The sequence below is a fragment of the Bos grunniens genome, chromosome 3 (assembly GCF_055505025.1).
Source record: "Bos grunniens cultivar Pamir isolate PY7600 chromosome 3, Bosgru_T2T1.0, whole genome shotgun sequence".
NCBI lineage: Eukaryota > Metazoa > Chordata > Mammalia > Artiodactyla > Bovidae > Bos > Bos grunniens.
In genome coordinates this window covers 88,152,277-88,172,177 of record NC_141167.1, presented here as the reverse complement: position 1 = coordinate 88,172,177, position 19,901 = coordinate 88,152,277, and the positions used below count along the sequence as shown (strand labels likewise).

The 19,901-nt window shown below is 48.3% G+C and overlaps 1 protein-coding gene across 2 annotated transcripts in view; it reads right to left on the bottom strand.

Annotated features, from left to right (window-relative positions):
• Positions 1 to 19,901, bottom strand: part of SLC6A17 (solute carrier family 6 member 17) — a 55,511-nt gene that overhangs the window by 9,586 nt on the left and 26,024 nt on the right. For both annotated transcript variants that reach the window (XM_086391720.1, XM_086391721.1), the window contains exon 6: positions 19,295 to 19,405. In XM_086391720.1, coding sequence (XP_086247846.1) covers positions 19,295 to 19,405 — 111 coding nt within the window. The remainder of the gene's footprint in view (positions 1 to 19,294; positions 19,406 to 19,901) is intronic.

The following is a 19,901-nucleotide window of genomic DNA, read 5'->3' as shown; positions in this document are numbered from 1 at the left end:
AAGCGTATCAGGAATCTAAAGCATACAATGAACTAGTGAACATTACAAAAAAGAAACAGACTCACAGACACAGAGAACAAAGCAGTGGTTACCAGCTGGAGAAGGTGGGGAGGGGCAACATAGGAGTAGGGGTGAAGAGGCACAAACTATTAGGCTTCAAATAAACTGCAAGGATGTACTGTACCTCACAGGGAACACAGCCAATGTTTTATAATAACTATAAATGGAGTATAACCTTTAAACACTGTGAATCACTATATTGTACACCTGTAACTTTAATAATATCGTACAAAAACTGTGTGTGTGCATGTGTGTGTATGTGCCCGTGTGTGTGTGCCAGTGTGTGTGTGCCCGTGTGTGTGTACGCCCATGCGTGCGCTCAGTCATGTCCAACTCTTTGTGACCCCATGGACGACTACTACTACAGCCTGCCAGGCTCCTCTGTCCATGGCATTTTCCTGGTGGCCATGTCCTCCTCCAGGGGATCTTCCTGACCCAGGACTGAACTTGCACCTCTTGCATCTTCTGCATCGGCAGGCAGATTCCTAACCCCTGCGCCACCTGGGAAGTCTGTACATCAACTCTACTTTAATAAAAAAAATAGTATCAACTTCAGATGATTGTTGTGGGCCCTAGGTAAGATAAAATCAATGCTGTGTGCTTAATAGTAAGTTCCAAGTTAATTTTAACTGCTATCACTGCTTACCATGGAGCTATCATATCAAGGAACATCTTCAAGGCTATCAGCAATGATGTGTAGGGCAAACTCTAGGGAGTGTCATTCACTCAGACTACAGTGTGAATGGTGCCTCCTGGAGTCATGCAGCGTACAGCCCACACAATAGTACAAGACAAGTAAGAACACCAATATCTCCGATACCTCCTCCACTTCCAACCATGAGAAAGACACCAACTTCTCCCTCTTGCTCACCCAAACTCCCTTTTCCAAAAAAGAAAAAGACCTAAAGTTCATTTGCACATGCCCTAGATCACAGAAGAACCACCCCCTCAGCTCACCCAACTCGAAGCATAGAACTCAGACACTTCTGAGAGAGGGGACCCCTTGCCAGACCCTCAGACGTGAGAGGAGTCAGGGCCTCCACAGCATCTAGAGGGCATGGAGTAACTTCCAAACATTTTCATGTCTGTTTTCCTTTTACTGTTTGCTCCTCAAGGCGGCGACTAGGGCTTGGGCCCGGCATAGGATTTTAGAGTCAGACAGACCCAGATCTAAGTCTGACTCCCTCTTGAAACCGTTGAGAAGGCTTAGGCAAGTGATGGTGCCTGTTTTATGAGCTTCTGTTCTCTCAGCTGAAAAATGGGAATAATAATAAAGTCTTTGTCCCAAAAGGCCAAAGAATGTTCTACCATACAATTGCACCCATTTCACATGCTACCAAGGTAATGCTCAAAATCCTTCAAGTTAGGCTTTAATAGTACATGAACCGGGAACTTCCAGATGTACAAGCTGGATTTTAAAAAGGCAGAGAAACCAGAGACCAAATTGCCAGCATCTGTGGGATCATAGAAAAAGCAAGGGAATGCCACAAAAACATCTACTTCTGCTTCATTACTATGCTACAGCTTTTGACTGTGTTGATCACAACAAACTGTGGAAAGTTCTTAAAGAGATGAGAATACCAGATCACCTTACCTATCTCCTGAGAAACGTACACAGGTCACAAAGCAACAGTTAGAATGAGACATGAAACAACAGACTGGTTCAAAGTTGGGAAAGGAGTACATCAAGGCTATATACTGTCACCTGTTATTTAACTTATATGCAGAGTATATCATGTGAAATGCCGGGCTGGATGAATCATAAGTTGGAATCAAGATTGCTAGGAGAAATATCAACAACCTCAGATATGCAGATGATACCACTATTCTGGCAGAAAGCAAAGAGGAACTAAAGAGCCTCTTGATGAAGGTGAAAGAGGAGAGTGAAAAAGCTGGCTTAAAACTCAACATTCATAAAACAAAGGTCATGGCATCTGGTCCCATCACTGCACTGGAAATAGATGGGGGGAAAGTGGAAACAGTGGCAGATTTTATTTTCCTGGGCTCCAAAATCACTGTGGACAATGACTGCAGCCATGAAATTAAAACACACTTGCTCCTTGGAAGAAAAGCTGTGACAAACCTAGAAAGCATGTTAAAAAGCAGAGACATTACTTTGCTGACAAAGGTCCATATAGTCAAAGCTATGAGTTTTCCATTAGGCATGTACGGATTTGAGAGTTAGACCATAAAGAAGGCTGAGTGCCAAAGAATTGATGCTTTCAAACTGTGGTGCTGGAGAAGACTCTTGAGAGTCCCTTGGATGGCACAGCAAGGAGACCAAACCAGTCAATCCTAAAGAAAATCAAACCTGAATATTTGTTGGAAGGACTGATGCTGAAGCTGAAGCTCCAAGCTTCACTTTGGCCATCTGATGTGAAGAGATAACTCAATGGAAAAGACCCTGATGCTGGGAAAGAATGCAGGCAGGAGGAAAGGGGACGACAGAGGATGAGATGGTTGGATGGCATCACCGACTCAATGGACACGAGTCTGAGCAAACTTCAGGATGCAGTGAAAGACAGGGAAGCCTGGCCTGCTGCAGTCCATAGGGCTGCAGAGTTGGACATGACTTAGCGACTGAACAACTCCCTCCCAAAGTGATTGTGAAGATCAAATGTACAGTCTTAAGCAGTGCCTCGTGCACAGGATCATTTAATCCTGACAAAAGGCCTCTGACCAGGTCAAGCCAGGGGTGGGCTTTTGGTTTTTGCGGGTGTTTGGGGGAATTTTTTTGGTGGAGGGGAAGGAATTGTTATTCATATTTGGAAAGAGTAAACTAAGACCAAGGATGAAATAACTCACTCAAAGCACTGGAGCCAGCCCGCTGAGACTCAGGAGTTACTAAATACAGACTGTCCGACACTGGGCAGCGGCATCCTCCCAGCTCCAGCTCCTGACACAGCTGGCCTGCAGCTATACTCCTCTGACCACTTTCCCCTCAGACCTCTGCTGCTGAGGCTGACCAAAGTGACTTGACTCCACACAGATGAGGAAGGCAAGGGGTGAACTAGAAAATCTGCCTCCCCTGCGGGGACAGCCCCACATGGTCCCAGGCCGGCTGCCCCTTGCTGTATGCCTGTGAGGGAGTCTGTTCCTTGTGGGCACAGTAAAATGATGGGCTTGGGTTCTTCCAGCTCTGATATTTCAGCCCTAACACTGAGGGCAGAAGCTCAGCATCTCAGCAGCTTCCCAGGCATGTCTGAGCACCAGGAGTCACTCCCCAGCTGAGAAGGTGGTGGCATGCATGGAGGTTGGCAGAATGATGGGTTCAGGGAGGAGGAGAAGAAGAGGAAGGTGACAGCAGAGCCTTCTGGCTTCGGGTCCTGTACACAGGTGGAGGCCCAGGAGCACTGCCTGGCTGGCTAGTATTCGAATTCCAGGGAGATTACAGTCTCCCATCATGTGCTGAAGAGATAAAGCCATCTTTGGCCCACCAAGAAAGCCCAATGTGCAGACCTTAAGGAGCCAAGAGCCCCTTGCATCCTCCCACCCCCTCTCCCTCACTGTACTCTCAACAGCTATAACGTGCTGGGGGCTCCCTGTGGATACGACATCAGCCACTTGCTCAGCAAACCCTGTGGACCAGGCCTGGTCCACAGCAGGTAAGGTCCCAGCTCTCATGGAGCTGACGTTCTAGTTGGAGAGATGGACATTGGTCAGACGAGCCTATAAACAGATGCTAAGTTCCAAAAGTGACAAGGGCTGAGAAAGCCAGGTACCTAATTCTAGGAGAGCGTGTGATGGGGGATTTGAGTTGAGTCAGGTCAGGGAAAGCTTCCAGAGGAAGAGATCTTTTTTTTTTTTGGTTGCACTGGGTCTTCATTGCTGCACTTGGGCTTTCTTGAATTGCAGCAAGTGGGGGGGGCAGTTACTCTTTGTAGCAGTGCACAGGCTTTCTCACTGTGCTGGCTTCTCTGGTTGTGAAGCATGGGCTCTAGGTGCACAGGCCTTAGTAGCTGCAGCACGCAGGATCAGTAGCTGTGGCGCATGGTGGCACGTGGAATCTACCAGACCACGGATTGAACCCGTGTCTCCTGCACTGGCAGACAGATTCTTATCCACTGTGCCACCAGGGAGTCCAGAAAGGGTTGTTAGAGCTGCCCTCACTAAAGGGAGAGAAGAGGACTCAGACAGAGGGAACAGTGTGTGCAGAGGCCCTGAGGGGGGAAAAGGAAGGATACCTTTTTCACATGGGGTGTGTGGAAGAAGGGAAGTAGAGGAGGCCAGCCTGACTGGAGTGCTGAGGACAGGCCGGAGTGGAACAGGAGAGGCTGGGAGAGTCAGTGGAGCCTGAGCAGACGAGCGTGAGGATCCTGTCTTGATCCTAAAAAAGCACTGAACAGGGAAAGCAGTGAGGGGTGTGAAAGAGGTAGGAAACTGTCAGGTGGGCATTTCTAAAAGAAACCAGCGAATGCAGCAGACCTGCAAGGAAACACTTTCTGGGGCCCAGGTGGGAGATAATGGTGGCATTGTCTGGGGTCAGGGAGGCACAGATGGAGAGGCTATAGCGGGAAAACCCAAGCCTGCTTTAGTGATGGACTGCTGATGGGGGCGCTGGAGGCAGAGATGCCAGGGTGACGGCCACATCTCTGGCCTGCAGACCCTAGTGGGTGGAGATGGAAACAGTGGAAGAGGGGCAAGACTCGATGGGGTTTGAACAGGGGAGGTCCAGACATCCCTCCTAGAGATACTGAGTTTAATGTGTCCTTGAGATCTCTACAAGGAGATATCAAGCCAGCAGTCAGACAACTGAGTTCGGAGCTTCGAGGGGAGCACAGAGCTTGAGGCATGATGTGTGAGAAGCAGATGGACCAGAAGGGACTGCAGCTGAGGCTGTGGGTAGAGCGAGAAGAGGCAAGAGCCGGGGCCAAGTCAAGGTCTGCGAGTTTAAAGCAGGAAGGAGGGGACTTTCCTGGTCCAGGAGTTAGGAATTACCTACCAGTGCAGGGGACACGGGTTCAATCCCTGGTCTGGGAAGAGCCCACATGACACGGGGTAACTAAACCTGTGTGCCGCAACTACTGAGCCCATGTTCTAGAGCTTGTGCTCTGTAACAAGAGAAGCCACCGCCATGAGAAGCCCATGCACCGCAACTAGGGAGTAGCCCCTGCTCACTGCAACTAATGTAGCCAAAAAAGCCAGCAGGGAAGAAGCTCAAACAAGGGAGGGAGAGGAGCAGCAGCAGTGGAGGCAGGAGGAAAAGCGACAGAGGTCATGGAGGCCGTGGGAAAACAGCCTACCAGGGAGGAGGGGGACCCGTGTCACAGAGTGAAAGGTGCTACGAGAGCAGGGGTGAGCTTAGCTGGAGATGTTCAGGGAGTCCTGGGGCCAGAAGACAAGGAGGAAGGAGGAGAGGTGAGAAACGGGGAGAAAAGGTGGACACTCGGTGGGGAAGCTAGGCTGGGAGTGAAAGACAGGGCAGTGTCGGGGGAAGGCTAAGAAATCACTGGAGGGTCGCTTTTAGATCTGCTGTTTCGTTTTTGTTTTTAATGCAGTGACTTGACAGCTGATGGAGAGCAGGGGATCTAGAGGAGAGAAGGGGAGCTGTCATCCATAGGAGATGAGGGAAGGAGGACAGCATGGGGCAGCTGTGGATAAACTTGTATATCTCGTTTCTGTCTCTGTCATCTAAGGGAGTTGCTGTCTTGGTGGCCCCTGTTTTTCCCATAAAGCAGGAGGCCAAATCATCTGTTAAGGGTGAGGTGTGCTGGGAAGAGAGGTCAGAAGGTTCAGACAGTGGAAGCGGTTTAAAATGTTCACTATGGAACCCGGGAAAGAAAGATGGCCAGAGAAATGGCACAGAGTCATCCCACACTGCTGAGGGCCTGCTCTGCTTGCCGAGTCATCTTCTTTACAAAGGTAATACAGACCTGCATCTTCTCATCTAAAAACCTGAAGGCCAGACTGGTTTTGGAAATCAGGCTTTGCTTCTAATTTTATTTTAGAAGGATAATATGGTGTGTATACCACATAATTGCATGACACCCCCTGTAGGGTCTGGGGCAGCACCCTTAATCAGATACATTTGTATTTCTGAAGCAGAATATGAAAATTCACACCAAGTGAATAAAGACTATAAATAGCCTCACATCTGTTCAGGTCACTTACTGCCAAATGAGTTATGGGAGAAAGAATAAACATTTTTTCTGTATTTCAGGGCAATTTGGATTTTGGCATTGTGAGTAAAGTTTTAGGGACCTATACATGCTCCTAACAGAAATTTGGAGATTATTTTTAAAATAAAATAATCATAGTCTCAGTGGGAAAGAGCTTCGGTACCTCCCTTCTCCTGCATGGCTTTTTTTTTTTTTTAAATGATCCTCTCAGTCTGACTCTTTGCAATCCCATGGACTATAGTCTGCCAGGCTCCTCCATCCATGGGATTCTTCAGGCAAGGATACTGGAGTGGGTAGCCACTCCCTTCTCCAGGGGATCCTCCTGACCCAGCGTCTGAACCTGGGTCTCCTGCATCGCAGGCAGATTCTTTACCATCTAAGCCACCAGGGAAGCCCAGTGGGTGGACTACCTACGCTTAGAAGGCATGCCATCTAAGTTCATGGATGTCAGTCATGACTGTCCTACCAAGCTGCTCGAACCTCAGGCTAGAAACCTAGACAGAGTGGGAGGGCTCTGGGTAGTTTGGAGAGTTCCAACCAGGAAGGAGCACAAAATTTTGTAAGACAGGACCAGTTGAAACAGACACAGCTCTGGTCATGTCATTTGCATGTTGAAGTATCTTTGATGGCTCCCCACTATCTACTGGGGTTTTCTTGGTGGCTCATTGGGTAAAGAATCCACCTGCAAAGCAGGAGATATGGGAGATGAGGGTTTGATCCCTGGATCAGGAAGATCCCTGGAAGAGGGCATGGCAACCCGCTCCAGTATTCTAGCCTGAAAAATCCCATGGACTGAAGAGCCTGGCAGGCTACAATCCATGGAGTCGCAAAGAGTTGGACATGACTGAGCAACTGAGCAGCAGCACTGTCTGCTGGAAAATCTGTTTCCATCCTACGTTCTGAACATCCGAACTACCCCTCAAAAGCATCATGACCTTACAGTCTGGTCTTCGTCCAGGCTGTTTCCTCTGCCTGGAATTCCCTTGCACCCATTCACTTTCTGGTGAACACATATTTATTTCTCAAAACCCAGTACAAATATCACCTGCTCTTTAAGCTTTTCCTGACTGCCTCTGGCAGAGCCAGTTGTGGTCCCTGGGCTCTCACAGCTCTTGTCAACAGCCGCATGACAGGCTTATGTGTCTGTCTTTCTTTCCACACTCTGTGCTTCTTAGGGGTGGAGCCCATCTCCTGTTCATCTTTGTGTGAGCAGTGCCTGGCACACAGGAGAGAAGGGAAAAGTGATGGAGGGTAAGAAAGAGACAGACAGAGTCTGACCTGTGTCCTGGAGGTGAGCTGAGCAGGAAGGACCAGATCAGGGGCTATGAAGTGCCAGCCCTTTTGTGCTAAGATCCAGTCTTCTAGGACAAGAAGATCCTTAGAATTTAAATTTCTACTTTATAAAACAAGGCTATTTCCAAGCTGGCTTCCTTTCATTCTCTTTTCTCCCTCTCTCTTTCTAAAGTGATTTTTTTCCTTTTTGATCTAGGTCAGTCATTACCAGGCTTCCCTGGTGGCCCAGCAGTAAAGAATCTGCCTGCCAACTCAGGAGACTCGGGTTTGATTCCTGGGTTGGGAAGATTCCCTGGAGGAGGAAATAGCAACCCACTCCAGTATTCTTGCCTGGAGAGCCCTATGGACAGAGGAGCCTGAAGGGCTACAGTCCATGGGGTGGCAAAGAGATGGACAAGATTTAGCAACTGAACAACAGTCATTACTAAAGTTTTTACAAAAAGGTCAGGGCCATGTGTGAGACCTAAACACACATCATCATTAGGATTTTCACCATTCCCTAAGCCTAAAACTAAGATGTGGATAAATTCCTAGGCCACCATCAGGGCCAAATCTCAAAAAGGGAGGCAGCCACCTAAGGAAGGACACCATCATCCCAAACTACCAACAGAGCTGGCTCCATGGTGTGTGGGATTTCTCGGAGGAGGTATAGAGAAACTGTCTGCCAATGCAGGAGACACAAGAGGTTCGGGTTCGATCCCTGGGTCGGGAAGATGCCCTGGAGGAGGAAAGGGCAACCCACTCCAGTATTCTTGCCTGGAGAATCCCATGGACAGAGGAGCACAGCAGGCTGCAGTCTATCGAGTCGCAAAGAGTCAGACGTGACTGAGCATGCATACACATGGGCTAGGACTGTCTTACATGCAAGGACTTTGGATAGAAACAAAAACTGGTTTGTGTTTGTTTGTATATTAAGATTATACCTGGTTGCTGTTCTTGTTCCATTTTTAAAACTATGAGACATTGATTGTGTAATGTACAAATGTGGAAAGGATAGTGTCATGAACCCCCATGTACCTATCGCCCAGCTTCAGCATATTATCAACACATGGCCACTCTTGCTTCCTCTGTATCCCAACTCTCTCTCCTCCCCCTCCCACCTCTAGACTCCTCTGAAGTACAGTAATGGATCCAAATCTGACATTAATAAGCCCCCAGGAAAGCAGCCGAGAGAGCCAAAGCTTGGCCTTTGGTGAGTGGTTCCTGGGCATCCCTGCTTCCAGCCTGCAGCATGGATGGGCACCCTTGCCAGTGGAAATGACCAGAAGCCCAGTGCTCATCTGGGGATAAACAGGCACCTTCACCATCGAATGCCTGTGTTCCTTAAATTTAAAGGTGCTCTTTCAGGATTTTAGGGATCATGGTGCCTGATTTCAACAAGGTCCTGATGATACTGTTCAGAGGATGAGCCCACAGCCAGACCTCAGAAAGCCCAGAGTCTTTTCCAGACGTCAGGATGTGACTGCAAGAGGAGAGGTGGGAAATGGGCTTTCCTCACTGAAGTCGAGGCTCGAACCTGCTTCTGGGTGCCCTCCCTGGCACAGAGCAGTAGCTTCCTGCCATTTGCTAGGCATACAGCTGAGTCACTTGCTGACGCAGGGAGCAAGGTGTTCCACGGCTTTTGACTCAGCGGCATGAAGATGCTTTTTGAATCAACAAGAAGCTGATGAGCCCTCGCCTGGACTGGTGCAAAAAAGAAGCGCGTGCCCTTGCTTCAGTACAGATGGGCCCATAGACACCAGATGGCACAGAGGCACCAGGTTCCCGCTGCCCAAGAACAGTGTCACCTTCACGATGGATGAGAAGAAATACTAGCTAACGCTCACCACACCGTCTCTGCACCCCAGGACAATCCTACATGCTCTCCTGGTGGTGCTGTGAACAAGCTGCCATGGGTCCCCCTATCTTGCAGCTGAGGAAACTGAGGCCCCAAGGGGACAAGGAACTAGTCTTCCCATGACTGACTGATAAGCTGGGCTTGGAACTAGACCGTCCAACTCCAGAGCCTACCCCTGGGATCAAGGCTGCCTTACCATCCTGCTCAGAAGCCTGACTCTGATTGTGGGGATCACAAAGTTCCTCCACGAACTGCTATGCCTGGGCCTTTGCAGGGAACCCACTTCTCTTCTCTAGGGGTTACCATACACCTTTGACCCTGAGGCCCATCCTCATCAGGCAGAACCATTCACTCGTCTCATCCAGAGGCCACAAAGCGGATGCCCAAAGCTCCTGCCTGGTTCAGGTTGTGCTGGGCTACAGCCCTGAAAAAGTGTGGCTTCTATCACGACTGATTAATAGTAAAGGGGTTATGTGGCTTGAAACTGAAAAGGCACAAAAAGGTATTCACCCCTGTATTCCAGACACTCAATTCGTCTTCCCAAGATGTAACCATGGTACCAGTATCTTGCCTACCCTTCCTGTGATATTTCATATGTATATCAATGATGTATATTGAGTTGGCCAAAAAGTTCATTCAGGGCTTTTTGGTAAAGATGTTATGGAAAAAACCAAATGAACTTTTGTCCAACTACTAAGGGGCTTCCCTGGTGGGTCAGCAGTAAAGAATCCACCTGTAATGCAGGAGACTCAGGTTCAATCCCTGGGTTGGGAAGATCCCCTGGAGAAGGAAATAGCAACCCACTATAGTATTCTTGCCTGGAGAATCCCATGGACAGAGGAGCTTGACAAGTTACAGTCCCAAAGTATCAGACACAACTTAACGACTACACTACCACCACCATAAATATTATACACACATACATCACACACACATCACACATCACACACACATCACACACACACACATCACACACACAATCACACACATCACACAGACACACATCACATCACACACACACGCACAACACACACACACATCACACATACACATCACACACACACATCACACACGCATCACACACACACATCACACACACACCACACACACACATCACACACATGCATATTTATTGTTTTTCTCCTCATATTTTCCCTACTGTCCACTGGAGATATCACCCCAAATTTCAACACTCTCCCATCCTACAAAGTTGGGAATCCACAGGGTTCCAGGGCTCCTGACAAGCTTCCCCCTCTACCCCTGCCCGCTCATACCCTCATCTCCACAGTCAGACTGAGAGACCACCAGGCCAGGTCCTTGGTCCCAGGGCCCAGTTTAGCTCGGCTGCTGCAAGATGCCCATGACTCCTGGGTCATTCTTCACAAGGACTTCAACCCCAGGATGGCCAGGTCTGTCCCCTGCTCTGACTAGAGCCTCCATGCCCCTCTCCAACTGCCTGCACCCTACCACTGGGCTCTGTCATCAGCACAATCCCCCACTGCTGCAAACCATCTCTGGATGTTCTCTTTACCTTCTTGCTGTGACTCAGCAGCTCACCATCCTGGCTGCACAGTAGAATCATCCGGGGAGCTCTGACAATCTGCTTCCATCTGGACCCCACCCCCAGCGATCCTGATCAACGAGTCTGCTTGCTGGATTCTGGTTAGTCAGGGTGGGCCTGAGCACTGGTAGCTTTTCCTGGTTCTTGCAGCTCCCAGGGGAGCCTGATACGCAGGGAAGGGCTGAGCAAATGACCGTAAAGCCGAGGTGGCCCCGGCAGCTTCTCGGGTGAAGGCTGTTTTCTTGCACATTTGGGACCACTGGGCCTGGGTGGACAGGGTGCTGCCTGATCTCCAGTCCACTCGCTCACCTTCCCCTGTGCACTGCCTCGCCTCCCAGCACTACTGCTGCCGTCATCTGAATGATGAGAATCGTCATCTGAGTGATGAGAATCGTCATCTGAGTGAGTTCCGTATCTCCATCAACGTCCCCTCCAACAATCTGCCTCTGGGTCCCTTTTCCTTCTCCCTTCTGAGACAGGAGGGAAGGGGGCAGGGCACAACCATTAAAAGAATGCCAGAGCTGTTGAGGATACGACAAAAGCTGGTTAGAGCCAGTTAGGCCCAAGATGGCAGGAGATTCCACTTTCAGTGGACCCTGAACCTCCTTATATGCCCACTGTAATATATTAGCTTCATGACAGATACACACAGACACCAGGACAGTTTCCAGATAGCACGAAAGACCAAAAAGTGGGTGATGGCCTAATTTCTGGAAATCCCCACCCTCTTCCCCGAAACAGTTGCCTATGAGATTACCCAGCCCAGAAAAACTAACCACCCTATATGTGGGGGCCACTTGAACTTTCCTTGGAAGGAAAGTTATGAGCAACCTAGATAGCATATTCAAAAGCAGAGACATTATTTGTCAACAAAGGTCCGTCTAGTCAAGGCTATGGTTTTTCCTGTGGTCATGTATGGATGTGAGAGTTGGATTGTGAAGAAAGCTGAGCACCGAAGAATTGATGCTTTTGAACTGTGGTGTTGGAGAAGACTCTTGAGAGTCCCTTGGACTGCAAGGAGATCCAGCCAGTCCATTCTGAAGGAGATCAGCCCTGAGATTTCTTTGGAAGGAATGATGCTAAAGCTGAAACTTCAGTACTTTGGCCACCTCATGCGATGAGTTGACTCATTGGAAAAGACCCTGATGCTGGGAGGGATTGGGGGCAGGAGGAGAAGGGGACGACAGAGGATGAGATGGCTGGATGGCATCACTGACTCGATGGACGTGAGTCTGAGTGAACTCCGGGAGTTGGTGATGGACAGGGAGGCCTGGCGTGCTGCAATTCATGGGGTCGCAGAGAGTCGGAAACGTCTGAGTGACTGAACTGAACTGAACTGAACTTTCCATTCCCTGGGACTCCTCTTGCCTGCTGAGACAGACTGCATTCTACCTTTGTGTACCTTAATAAACCTGCTTTCACTTATTCATTCATGGCTCATTCTTGAATTCTTCCTGAGGGAAGCCAAGAACCCTTACTTGGTAGCCCATCAGAAGGACTCATGAGATCTAGAACCTAACCATCCTCTGGCACCCCATTTTCCTGCAACCTTCCCCACTCTTCTCCTTCCCCCCACTTCTACAGTCACACCATGGCCTTTGTCATGACTAGTAGCTGTGCTCCAAGTAAACCTTAATTTTAAAGATCCCATCTTCCAAAACACCCAACTTTCTAGCTCACCTCTAGTATCTAGACTCTACAACATTCTTCAGCCTTGCTGGGAACTCCAGCCCTTTGGCTTCCCTCCATTTCACTGCCCCTCACCCTGTTTGGATCCTAACTTCCCTTCATCACCGACTTAGTCAATATCCATCCTTTTCATACTCCTTCCTCACACTCTCATCTGCCCAGCAATCTCTCCATTGTCACCTTGATAAGCTCCTGACCCGGGTGATGTCCAGCCTCCCTCTCCTCTGGGCTGTCCCCAAGCAGCAGTGCTGGACACAATGTAAATCTTGGGCCCTGACACATGGGACCTCAGACTGATTATTTACCTCTCTGTGCTTCAGACTCCCCAGCTGCAAAATGGGAAGAATAATAATACTTTGGGACCTTGCTAGCAGTCCAGTGGTTAAAACTCTGCACTGCCAGTGCCGGGGGAGTGGGGCTGATGCCTGGTCAGGGAACTCAGATCTCACATTCTGTGTCGCGAGGCAAAAAGATTTTTTAAAAAATCTTTTAACAATAACACTTCTAGAATCATTATGAATTTAAATGAGTTAATATACATAAGATGCCTTACATAGTAAATACTGTCTGCTGGAAAACATGATTGGTTTAACTGCTTCACTGTAGGAGCAGCCTGCCTTCAGAGCTGGTAAAGTGTGAATAGCTGTCCACCGTGGAACTGGAACCACACTTGCCGTCTTCACCGCGGCGCTCGACCCTTAACCTCCATTGTCCCCCACCCACCCTGCGTGAACACACTCCCCATCTCGTGTGCAATTACGTCACACTCATCCCTCCTTAGGCCTCCAACCCCATCCCCCCCCACCATCTCTACTCTCAGCTGATGACCTTGCTGCCCACTTCACATCGAAAAATGACCCAATGAGAAGAGAGTTCCCACAGTGAGAAGCTTCTGGCCAGCGCTTCTCAGCTGACAGCATTGTGCCATAGGCTGGCCGGCCCGTCGCTCCTGCTTCTGGGGGACAACGTCTGCTCTGAGCTAAGACCAACCCCTCCGCCCGGGCGCTGCGTCCCATCTCTCCTGCTTATTCAAGGACTTCGTTCCCTCCTCTCCCATAGCATCAATCCCCCCCCCCTTTTTTATTTTCAAAAAAGTGTGCAATACAATGGTTTTTAGTGTATCACAGGGCTGTACAACCATTCCCACAACCAATTTTAGAATATCGTCACTCCGAAAAGAAAGCCCATATTCATTAACCACTGCTCCCCACTTCCCCCCCAACCTCTCAGAAGCCCAGTCCTAAGTGACCACTTGTCTGTTTTCAGTCTCTACAGAGTCCCCTATTCTGGACATCTTATACAAACAGATTCACATAATAAGCGGTCTTTTGTGACTGGCTTCTTTTCCTCAGCATAACGTCTTCAAGGATGAAATCATCCATGTGTGGCACGTACTTCACTCCTTTGTATGGCCAGCCAATATTCCATTGTATGACTACACTACCTTTTATTTTTCCATTCATCAGTTGATGGACATTTGGGGGGTGTCTACTTCTGGCTATTATGAATAATGCTGCTAGGAACACTTGTGCACAAGTTTTTGAACATATGTTTTCAGTTCTCTTGGATATGTGCCTAGGAGTGGAATTGCTGGGTCACATGCTAACTCTGTCTAACCTTCTGAGGAACTGCCAGACTGTTTTCCAAAGCGGCTACACTATTTTACATTCCCACTAGTAATATATGAGGGGTTATTTTTATCATCAGAATTCATAACATTCTGAAATAACACCTTTGATCTCACAGTTCTCTTCTGGTTACCACTGCATTTTCCATTCCTCTGCTCCCCTCACAGCAAAACTCCTGAAAATAAGTGGTCTTTGTTACTTGTCTCCAGTTCCTCCCCTCCTATTTTCCCTTGAACCCACTGCTCTTGTCAAAGCACCAGTGATCCTGCTGCGGCCAAACGCCTTGGCCCTTTCTCAGTCCCCATCATCTGACCTTTCAGCAGCTTCGGACTTGACCCTCCTTCTTAAAGCACTTTCTCCACTTGGATGGAATTCTCTCCACTTCTCTCTATCTCCCTGTCTTCTCCACCTCCCTCAATGACTATCTCTCCCCCAACCTCTACAAGCTGGGACCCCACTGTTCAGTGTTCAGTCCTTTTCTCTATGTTGACTCTCCAAGTGACTATAACCAGTCACAACTTTAAACTCCCAAATGTATACTTCCGCCATGTTCCAAAAGTACTCTCAGAGTTCCCCATCAAACCGTCTCTCCCCACCATCTTCCCCCATGTCTATAAATGTCAACCCCATCCTTCTAGTTGGTCAGGCAAAAGGCTTTGCCGTTGTCCTTGTCATCCCTCTCTCTCACACGTCACATCCAATCCAGCAGCAAATACTGACAACTCTACTTTCTAAATATATCCTCAATCTGACTACTTCTCATCACTTCCATTGATGTCACCTGGGCTCCGTCCATAGTCACCTCCCACCTGGATGAATTCTGGCACCTGGATGGAGCCTTCTAGCAGGTCTTCCTATTTTACCCTTGCCCCCTCAGACATCTATGGCAACCAGAGTGACTTTGGGAAGATGGAAGTCAGATCATGTCACTACTCCGCTCAGAACTTTCCAATAGGCCCCACGACACCCTGAGTAAACAGCAGAGTCCTCACCTGGCCTGGCTCCTCATTGCCCCCTTGACCGCATGTCCTCTCTCTCTCCCCTCCCACTCCAGCCACAACAGCCTCCTTGAGAATGCCAGACTTGTCCAATCTCAAGGGCTTTTCATTTATTGTTTTATTTTGGAATGGAACGTGCTCCTTCCAAATATCCACACGCTCTGCTCCCTCACCTCCATCAGGTCTTCACTCAAATGTCACTTTCTCAGGGAGGCCTTCCTTGAGCACACTAGCTATGCAGCCCTCTCCCCAGTGCTCTGAATCTTTCTTTCTCTGCTTTTTCTTTTCCTCCTTAGCAACATCATCCAACAACTCCTTTATCTTATATTAGCCGTCTCCCTTCACTAAAATATAAGTTCCTTCAAGGCCAGAAAATTTATCTGCTTTGTTCACTGCTGGATTCCGGGATCCACAACAGTGCCCAGAACATAACAGGAATTCAGTGAACAGTTGTAATTTTGATAAACATTCCCTGGAGGTTTTGGTGGTTAGATAATCTATTCTAATCCATTGTATATTGGGCAGCTCACATCATTTAATGTATGGTACCCCATACTGACTTGGGTTTTTAACTGGATGGAGAGAAGCAGCCCAAAGAGTTCAAGAAGTTCATTAGCCACTAACATGAGGGACTCCCATCAAAGGTGCTAGTGGGTTATCAAGGTGTCCTGGCCACACTGTATTCATCACACCCAGTAACAGCTTGAAAACATGGACTGAAAGTCCAGGGCCTCTAGCTTGGGTTATTTCTCATGTTGGAAGACTGAATAGGAGGGGGCATCTTCCTGATTATTCAGTACACCATGGAGGGCCTATGCTCTGTTAAGGTTGATTCTGAGATGCCCTGGCCAGAAATCTTGGACTCTCCCACCACTGCCAAATGGCATAACCCCTGGTGATGTCATTTACACTGTGGTCGATCTGAATGGAGCAGTTCACAGGCAGGGCGCCCGTGTACAGCCACCCTGGCACTCTATAGCACTCTACTAGAGCATGGACTTGAAATGCCTCCCGGTTCCCCATATCTCACCAGGCCCATGCTGAAACAGTCCCAGATGTGCAACAGCAGTTTGCCATGTACAGACAGACATTTGTGTCTGAGCATGGGTCCACACTTTTTGCAGATGGTTGGAAAGTTTTGTAATAAATAGGAACTTCACTCCAGCTATCACCACTGAGCCTCACTTGCCTAAAACAAATAATGGCACAGACTTTGAAGGAGATTCTTGATCCTTTGACCTCTGAGGCCCTCAAGCCTCCCCTTCCCTACTCAATTCATCCCTCCAGGGTCAAAGGTAGGAGCTTCCTGCTCAAGGTCTCAAGATGCACCCCCCCCCAACCCCCAGGTTCTGTGCATACTTGAAACTCACAAGAGCTAGATGGAGCAGGTCCCACACCTGCTGGTTCTTGACCTGGTTCCTCTAGAGCCTTTCAGATTTGATTTCTTTAAGCTTCACCTCATGAAGACTCTGGTCCTCTGCAAATGCTAAAGTGGGACCACACTGTTCTCTGAATATCCAAGAAAAGGTGTGGGAAAGGAGCACTCCTATTATTCAAAGTGCACATCAACTTTTTGCATCCATCTGATTGGCAAAAATCAGATGTACACTGCAATTGGCAAAAATTTGAGTGTAACAAACATGGAGCAAGTGGGACTCCCATCAACAACTGGTGGGAGTGATAATAGATGCAACCACTTTGGACAGCGATTCAGCCAACATCTAGTAAAACTGAAGACATGCATACCCTCTGAGACATCAATTCTATTGCAAAACATATACACCCTAGAGAAACATGTACTCATGAACATCTGTGTCATATGTTTATTAGCATTAGTAGCAATGGTGAGAATTGAAAACAACTTAAATGACCATCAACTAGAGGATGAATAAGTAAATTAATCCTCTAGCTTGACCATCAACTGGCCATGTAATGAATAAATTCATTACAGTGGAATACAATAGTCATAAAAATGGATGCACTAGAGTTACATGTATCAATATAGCTAAAATCTCAAAAAAGAGTATTTAGCAAAAATAAAAGCAAGCTGCAGAAGATTGCATATAATGCATTTTATATAAAAATTTAAAGTATGCACATATGTTATATTGTTTAAGGATACACATATATATAGTACAAAAATTTTTAAGTGTATTAGTAGAATAAACCCCAAATTCAAGATAGTGGTTATTTTAGGGAAAGGGAAGTGAATGGGAAGAGAATGGATACTTGCTATTGTTGCTGCATAGTTGCTAAGTTGTGTCTGACACTTTTGCAGTCCCATGGACAGCTGCCCACCAGGGGGCTTCCCAGGCAAGAATACTGGAGTGGGTTGCTATTTCCTTCTCCAGGGGCACTTTTATGGCATCTGTAATATTTTGTTTCTTAAGAATGTTTATTATATTATTATATGTGTGTTTATATGTCTGAGATGTTTCACTTAAAAAGATGTTTTAAAGAGTGGTAAATCAGTGAATCAGAAGGGAACAGTATTGTGTGTGTTGGGCCTGGTAGCTAATCTTATGAATCGGTTCCACTGGCTTCTAGAGTTAAGTCCCAGGCTCTCCTAACGCCACCCAGGGGCCTATTAGACCTGTGTGAATCTCCACGTTTATGATCATCTCTAGAGTATATAATTTTCTCATAAAATTCAACAAAGTATAACGGAAAGTCTCAAATGAACACAGTAGACTGATCACGTTTCTAGAAATACAGTTGAATTCATTCATAAAAACCACTGACTTTCTTCTCATGGCTGTTTTACCCCAAAGAACCCAGGTTTGCATTTTTCTCTTCTTTGTCAGACATCACATGTTCACAACAACATACCCGAGCCAGGTGGCTCCAGAGTCACACTAATGCCTCAGGAGATTCCTAAGTGCTTCATAGAGCAGACCTCTGTGCTCGTTCACACAGAAATCCCAAATGTTACATCCAAGAATGCCGAGGGCCAATCATCACTGTCTGATGAATGTGGAAGGGTGTGTGTCCTGCGCCTTGTCACCCACCCCTAAACATCAGCTGTTTGTAGCTGCAGAGCAGGGGAACTGGGAGGGAATGGGGCTTTCAAACTCCACTAGATCTGGATTCTTCTCTCTGTGTCATTTGTATGGAGCTTCTGTGTAATCATTAATGTGTGTGTGTGTTTACTCAAACATATGTGTGAGACAGCACTATTAAGGGACAAGGTCAAGGTACAGGACTGGACAAGGTCCAGTCTGCAGGCACAGGGCCAGAACCCTGCCAGGCCAGACTGAAGCTTCACCAGGCCCCTGATATTGCTACTGATCAGCTGGCATTTGGAACTGAACTTTCTAGCCTGCCCACTAGGGTGAACTTCTTGCCTAGGGTTACCTTGAAGGGCATGCCAATGTGCATTTGAAATTCTCTTATTCCTCAGTGAACTGGTGCATGCCAGCTGTGCCTAGTGGTCTGAAGAGCAACAGAGAGACAGGGCCACCTGGTGGGCAGAGACCATGCTTAGGAAATTGGGCGTCCACTTTCAGGACATTTATGCCCCTGAGGCAGCCCTGGGAGCCATGCACCATGATCCTGCTCTTCCCTCACTGGGCTCTTGGGAGGATTAAATGAGAGCAACGTGGCTGGCTTCAGTATGGGTAAAATCATGATTCACGTGGTCATTTACCTTTAATAAAATAGTAACCCCATTCCCCTGATTTGGGTACAAGTTGGGGTTCCCAGGGAGCTTTTTTCTCTTGGGCATCTTCTTGGTTCCTACTGTCACAGATTCACTCAAGGAACCCCCACCCCCACCCCCACAGCCTGGCCAAAGCTGACTTTCCACTATGGCCTTAAGCACGTCCAGTGCCTTTCCACACTTGCACATATAGTTCCGCTGAAATCTATCTGCACCCCGAGGCTGTTTCAGATGTCACTCCCCGCTGAAGCTTCGGATTTCACCCACACTGATGTGTTGTCTCTCTCCTTGGAACCCTGCGTGCAGGGCCTGTGCTCCTGTCCCTGGTGCCTCCGTCCAGCAACCAACACAGAGCCCGCCACGCAGCAGGCCCTCAGCGACTGTTAAACTGCATGAAACAGATGAGGCCCAGCAGAGCTGTCCATGTTCCCCAGGAGCCTGTGACCCTTACCTTGGGAGTGAACATGTGTAGGATGCCATCGATGGCCCCCCGCAGCAGCAGCCCCCGGACCAGGAAGCAGGCCAGCACCACGTAGGGGAAGAGGGAGCTGAAGTACATCACCTGCAGAGAGAACAAGAACCCACTGTGGGGCACAGCCCCTCCTGCAGCTGCCACCCCCCTCGCTGCTCCAGCTGGGGTGCACGAGCTGCCTCTGATGGCAGTAGAAAGCAGAGCCCCAGGCCCCCCCGGGCATGCTGCCAAACCCACCACACGTCTGGCACTGAGCCACGGCAGAAGCAGGCACACAGACAGGCTGGAGTCAGTGTGGCTGTGCCTGAGGCTTGTTTTCTCCTTTCAAGGGTTGCTGGGGCTGGGCCCGCAGCCTCCCCACCCCCAAAGGCTGCCACTGGGGTGAGGAACCCTTTGCTCTTCCCTCTTCATTTTTTTAATGTCTTCATGTCCCTGACTCCAGGGGACTCCCTAAGGATCTCCCCTGTCCTTGGAGCTCCTTTGACAGAAAGCATCCAGGAGGGTACAGGCACGGCTCCCAAACAAAAGCATCAGAAGAAGGTCCTGCCTCTTGTGATTATAAAGTATATGTTATTTTCTAGCACAT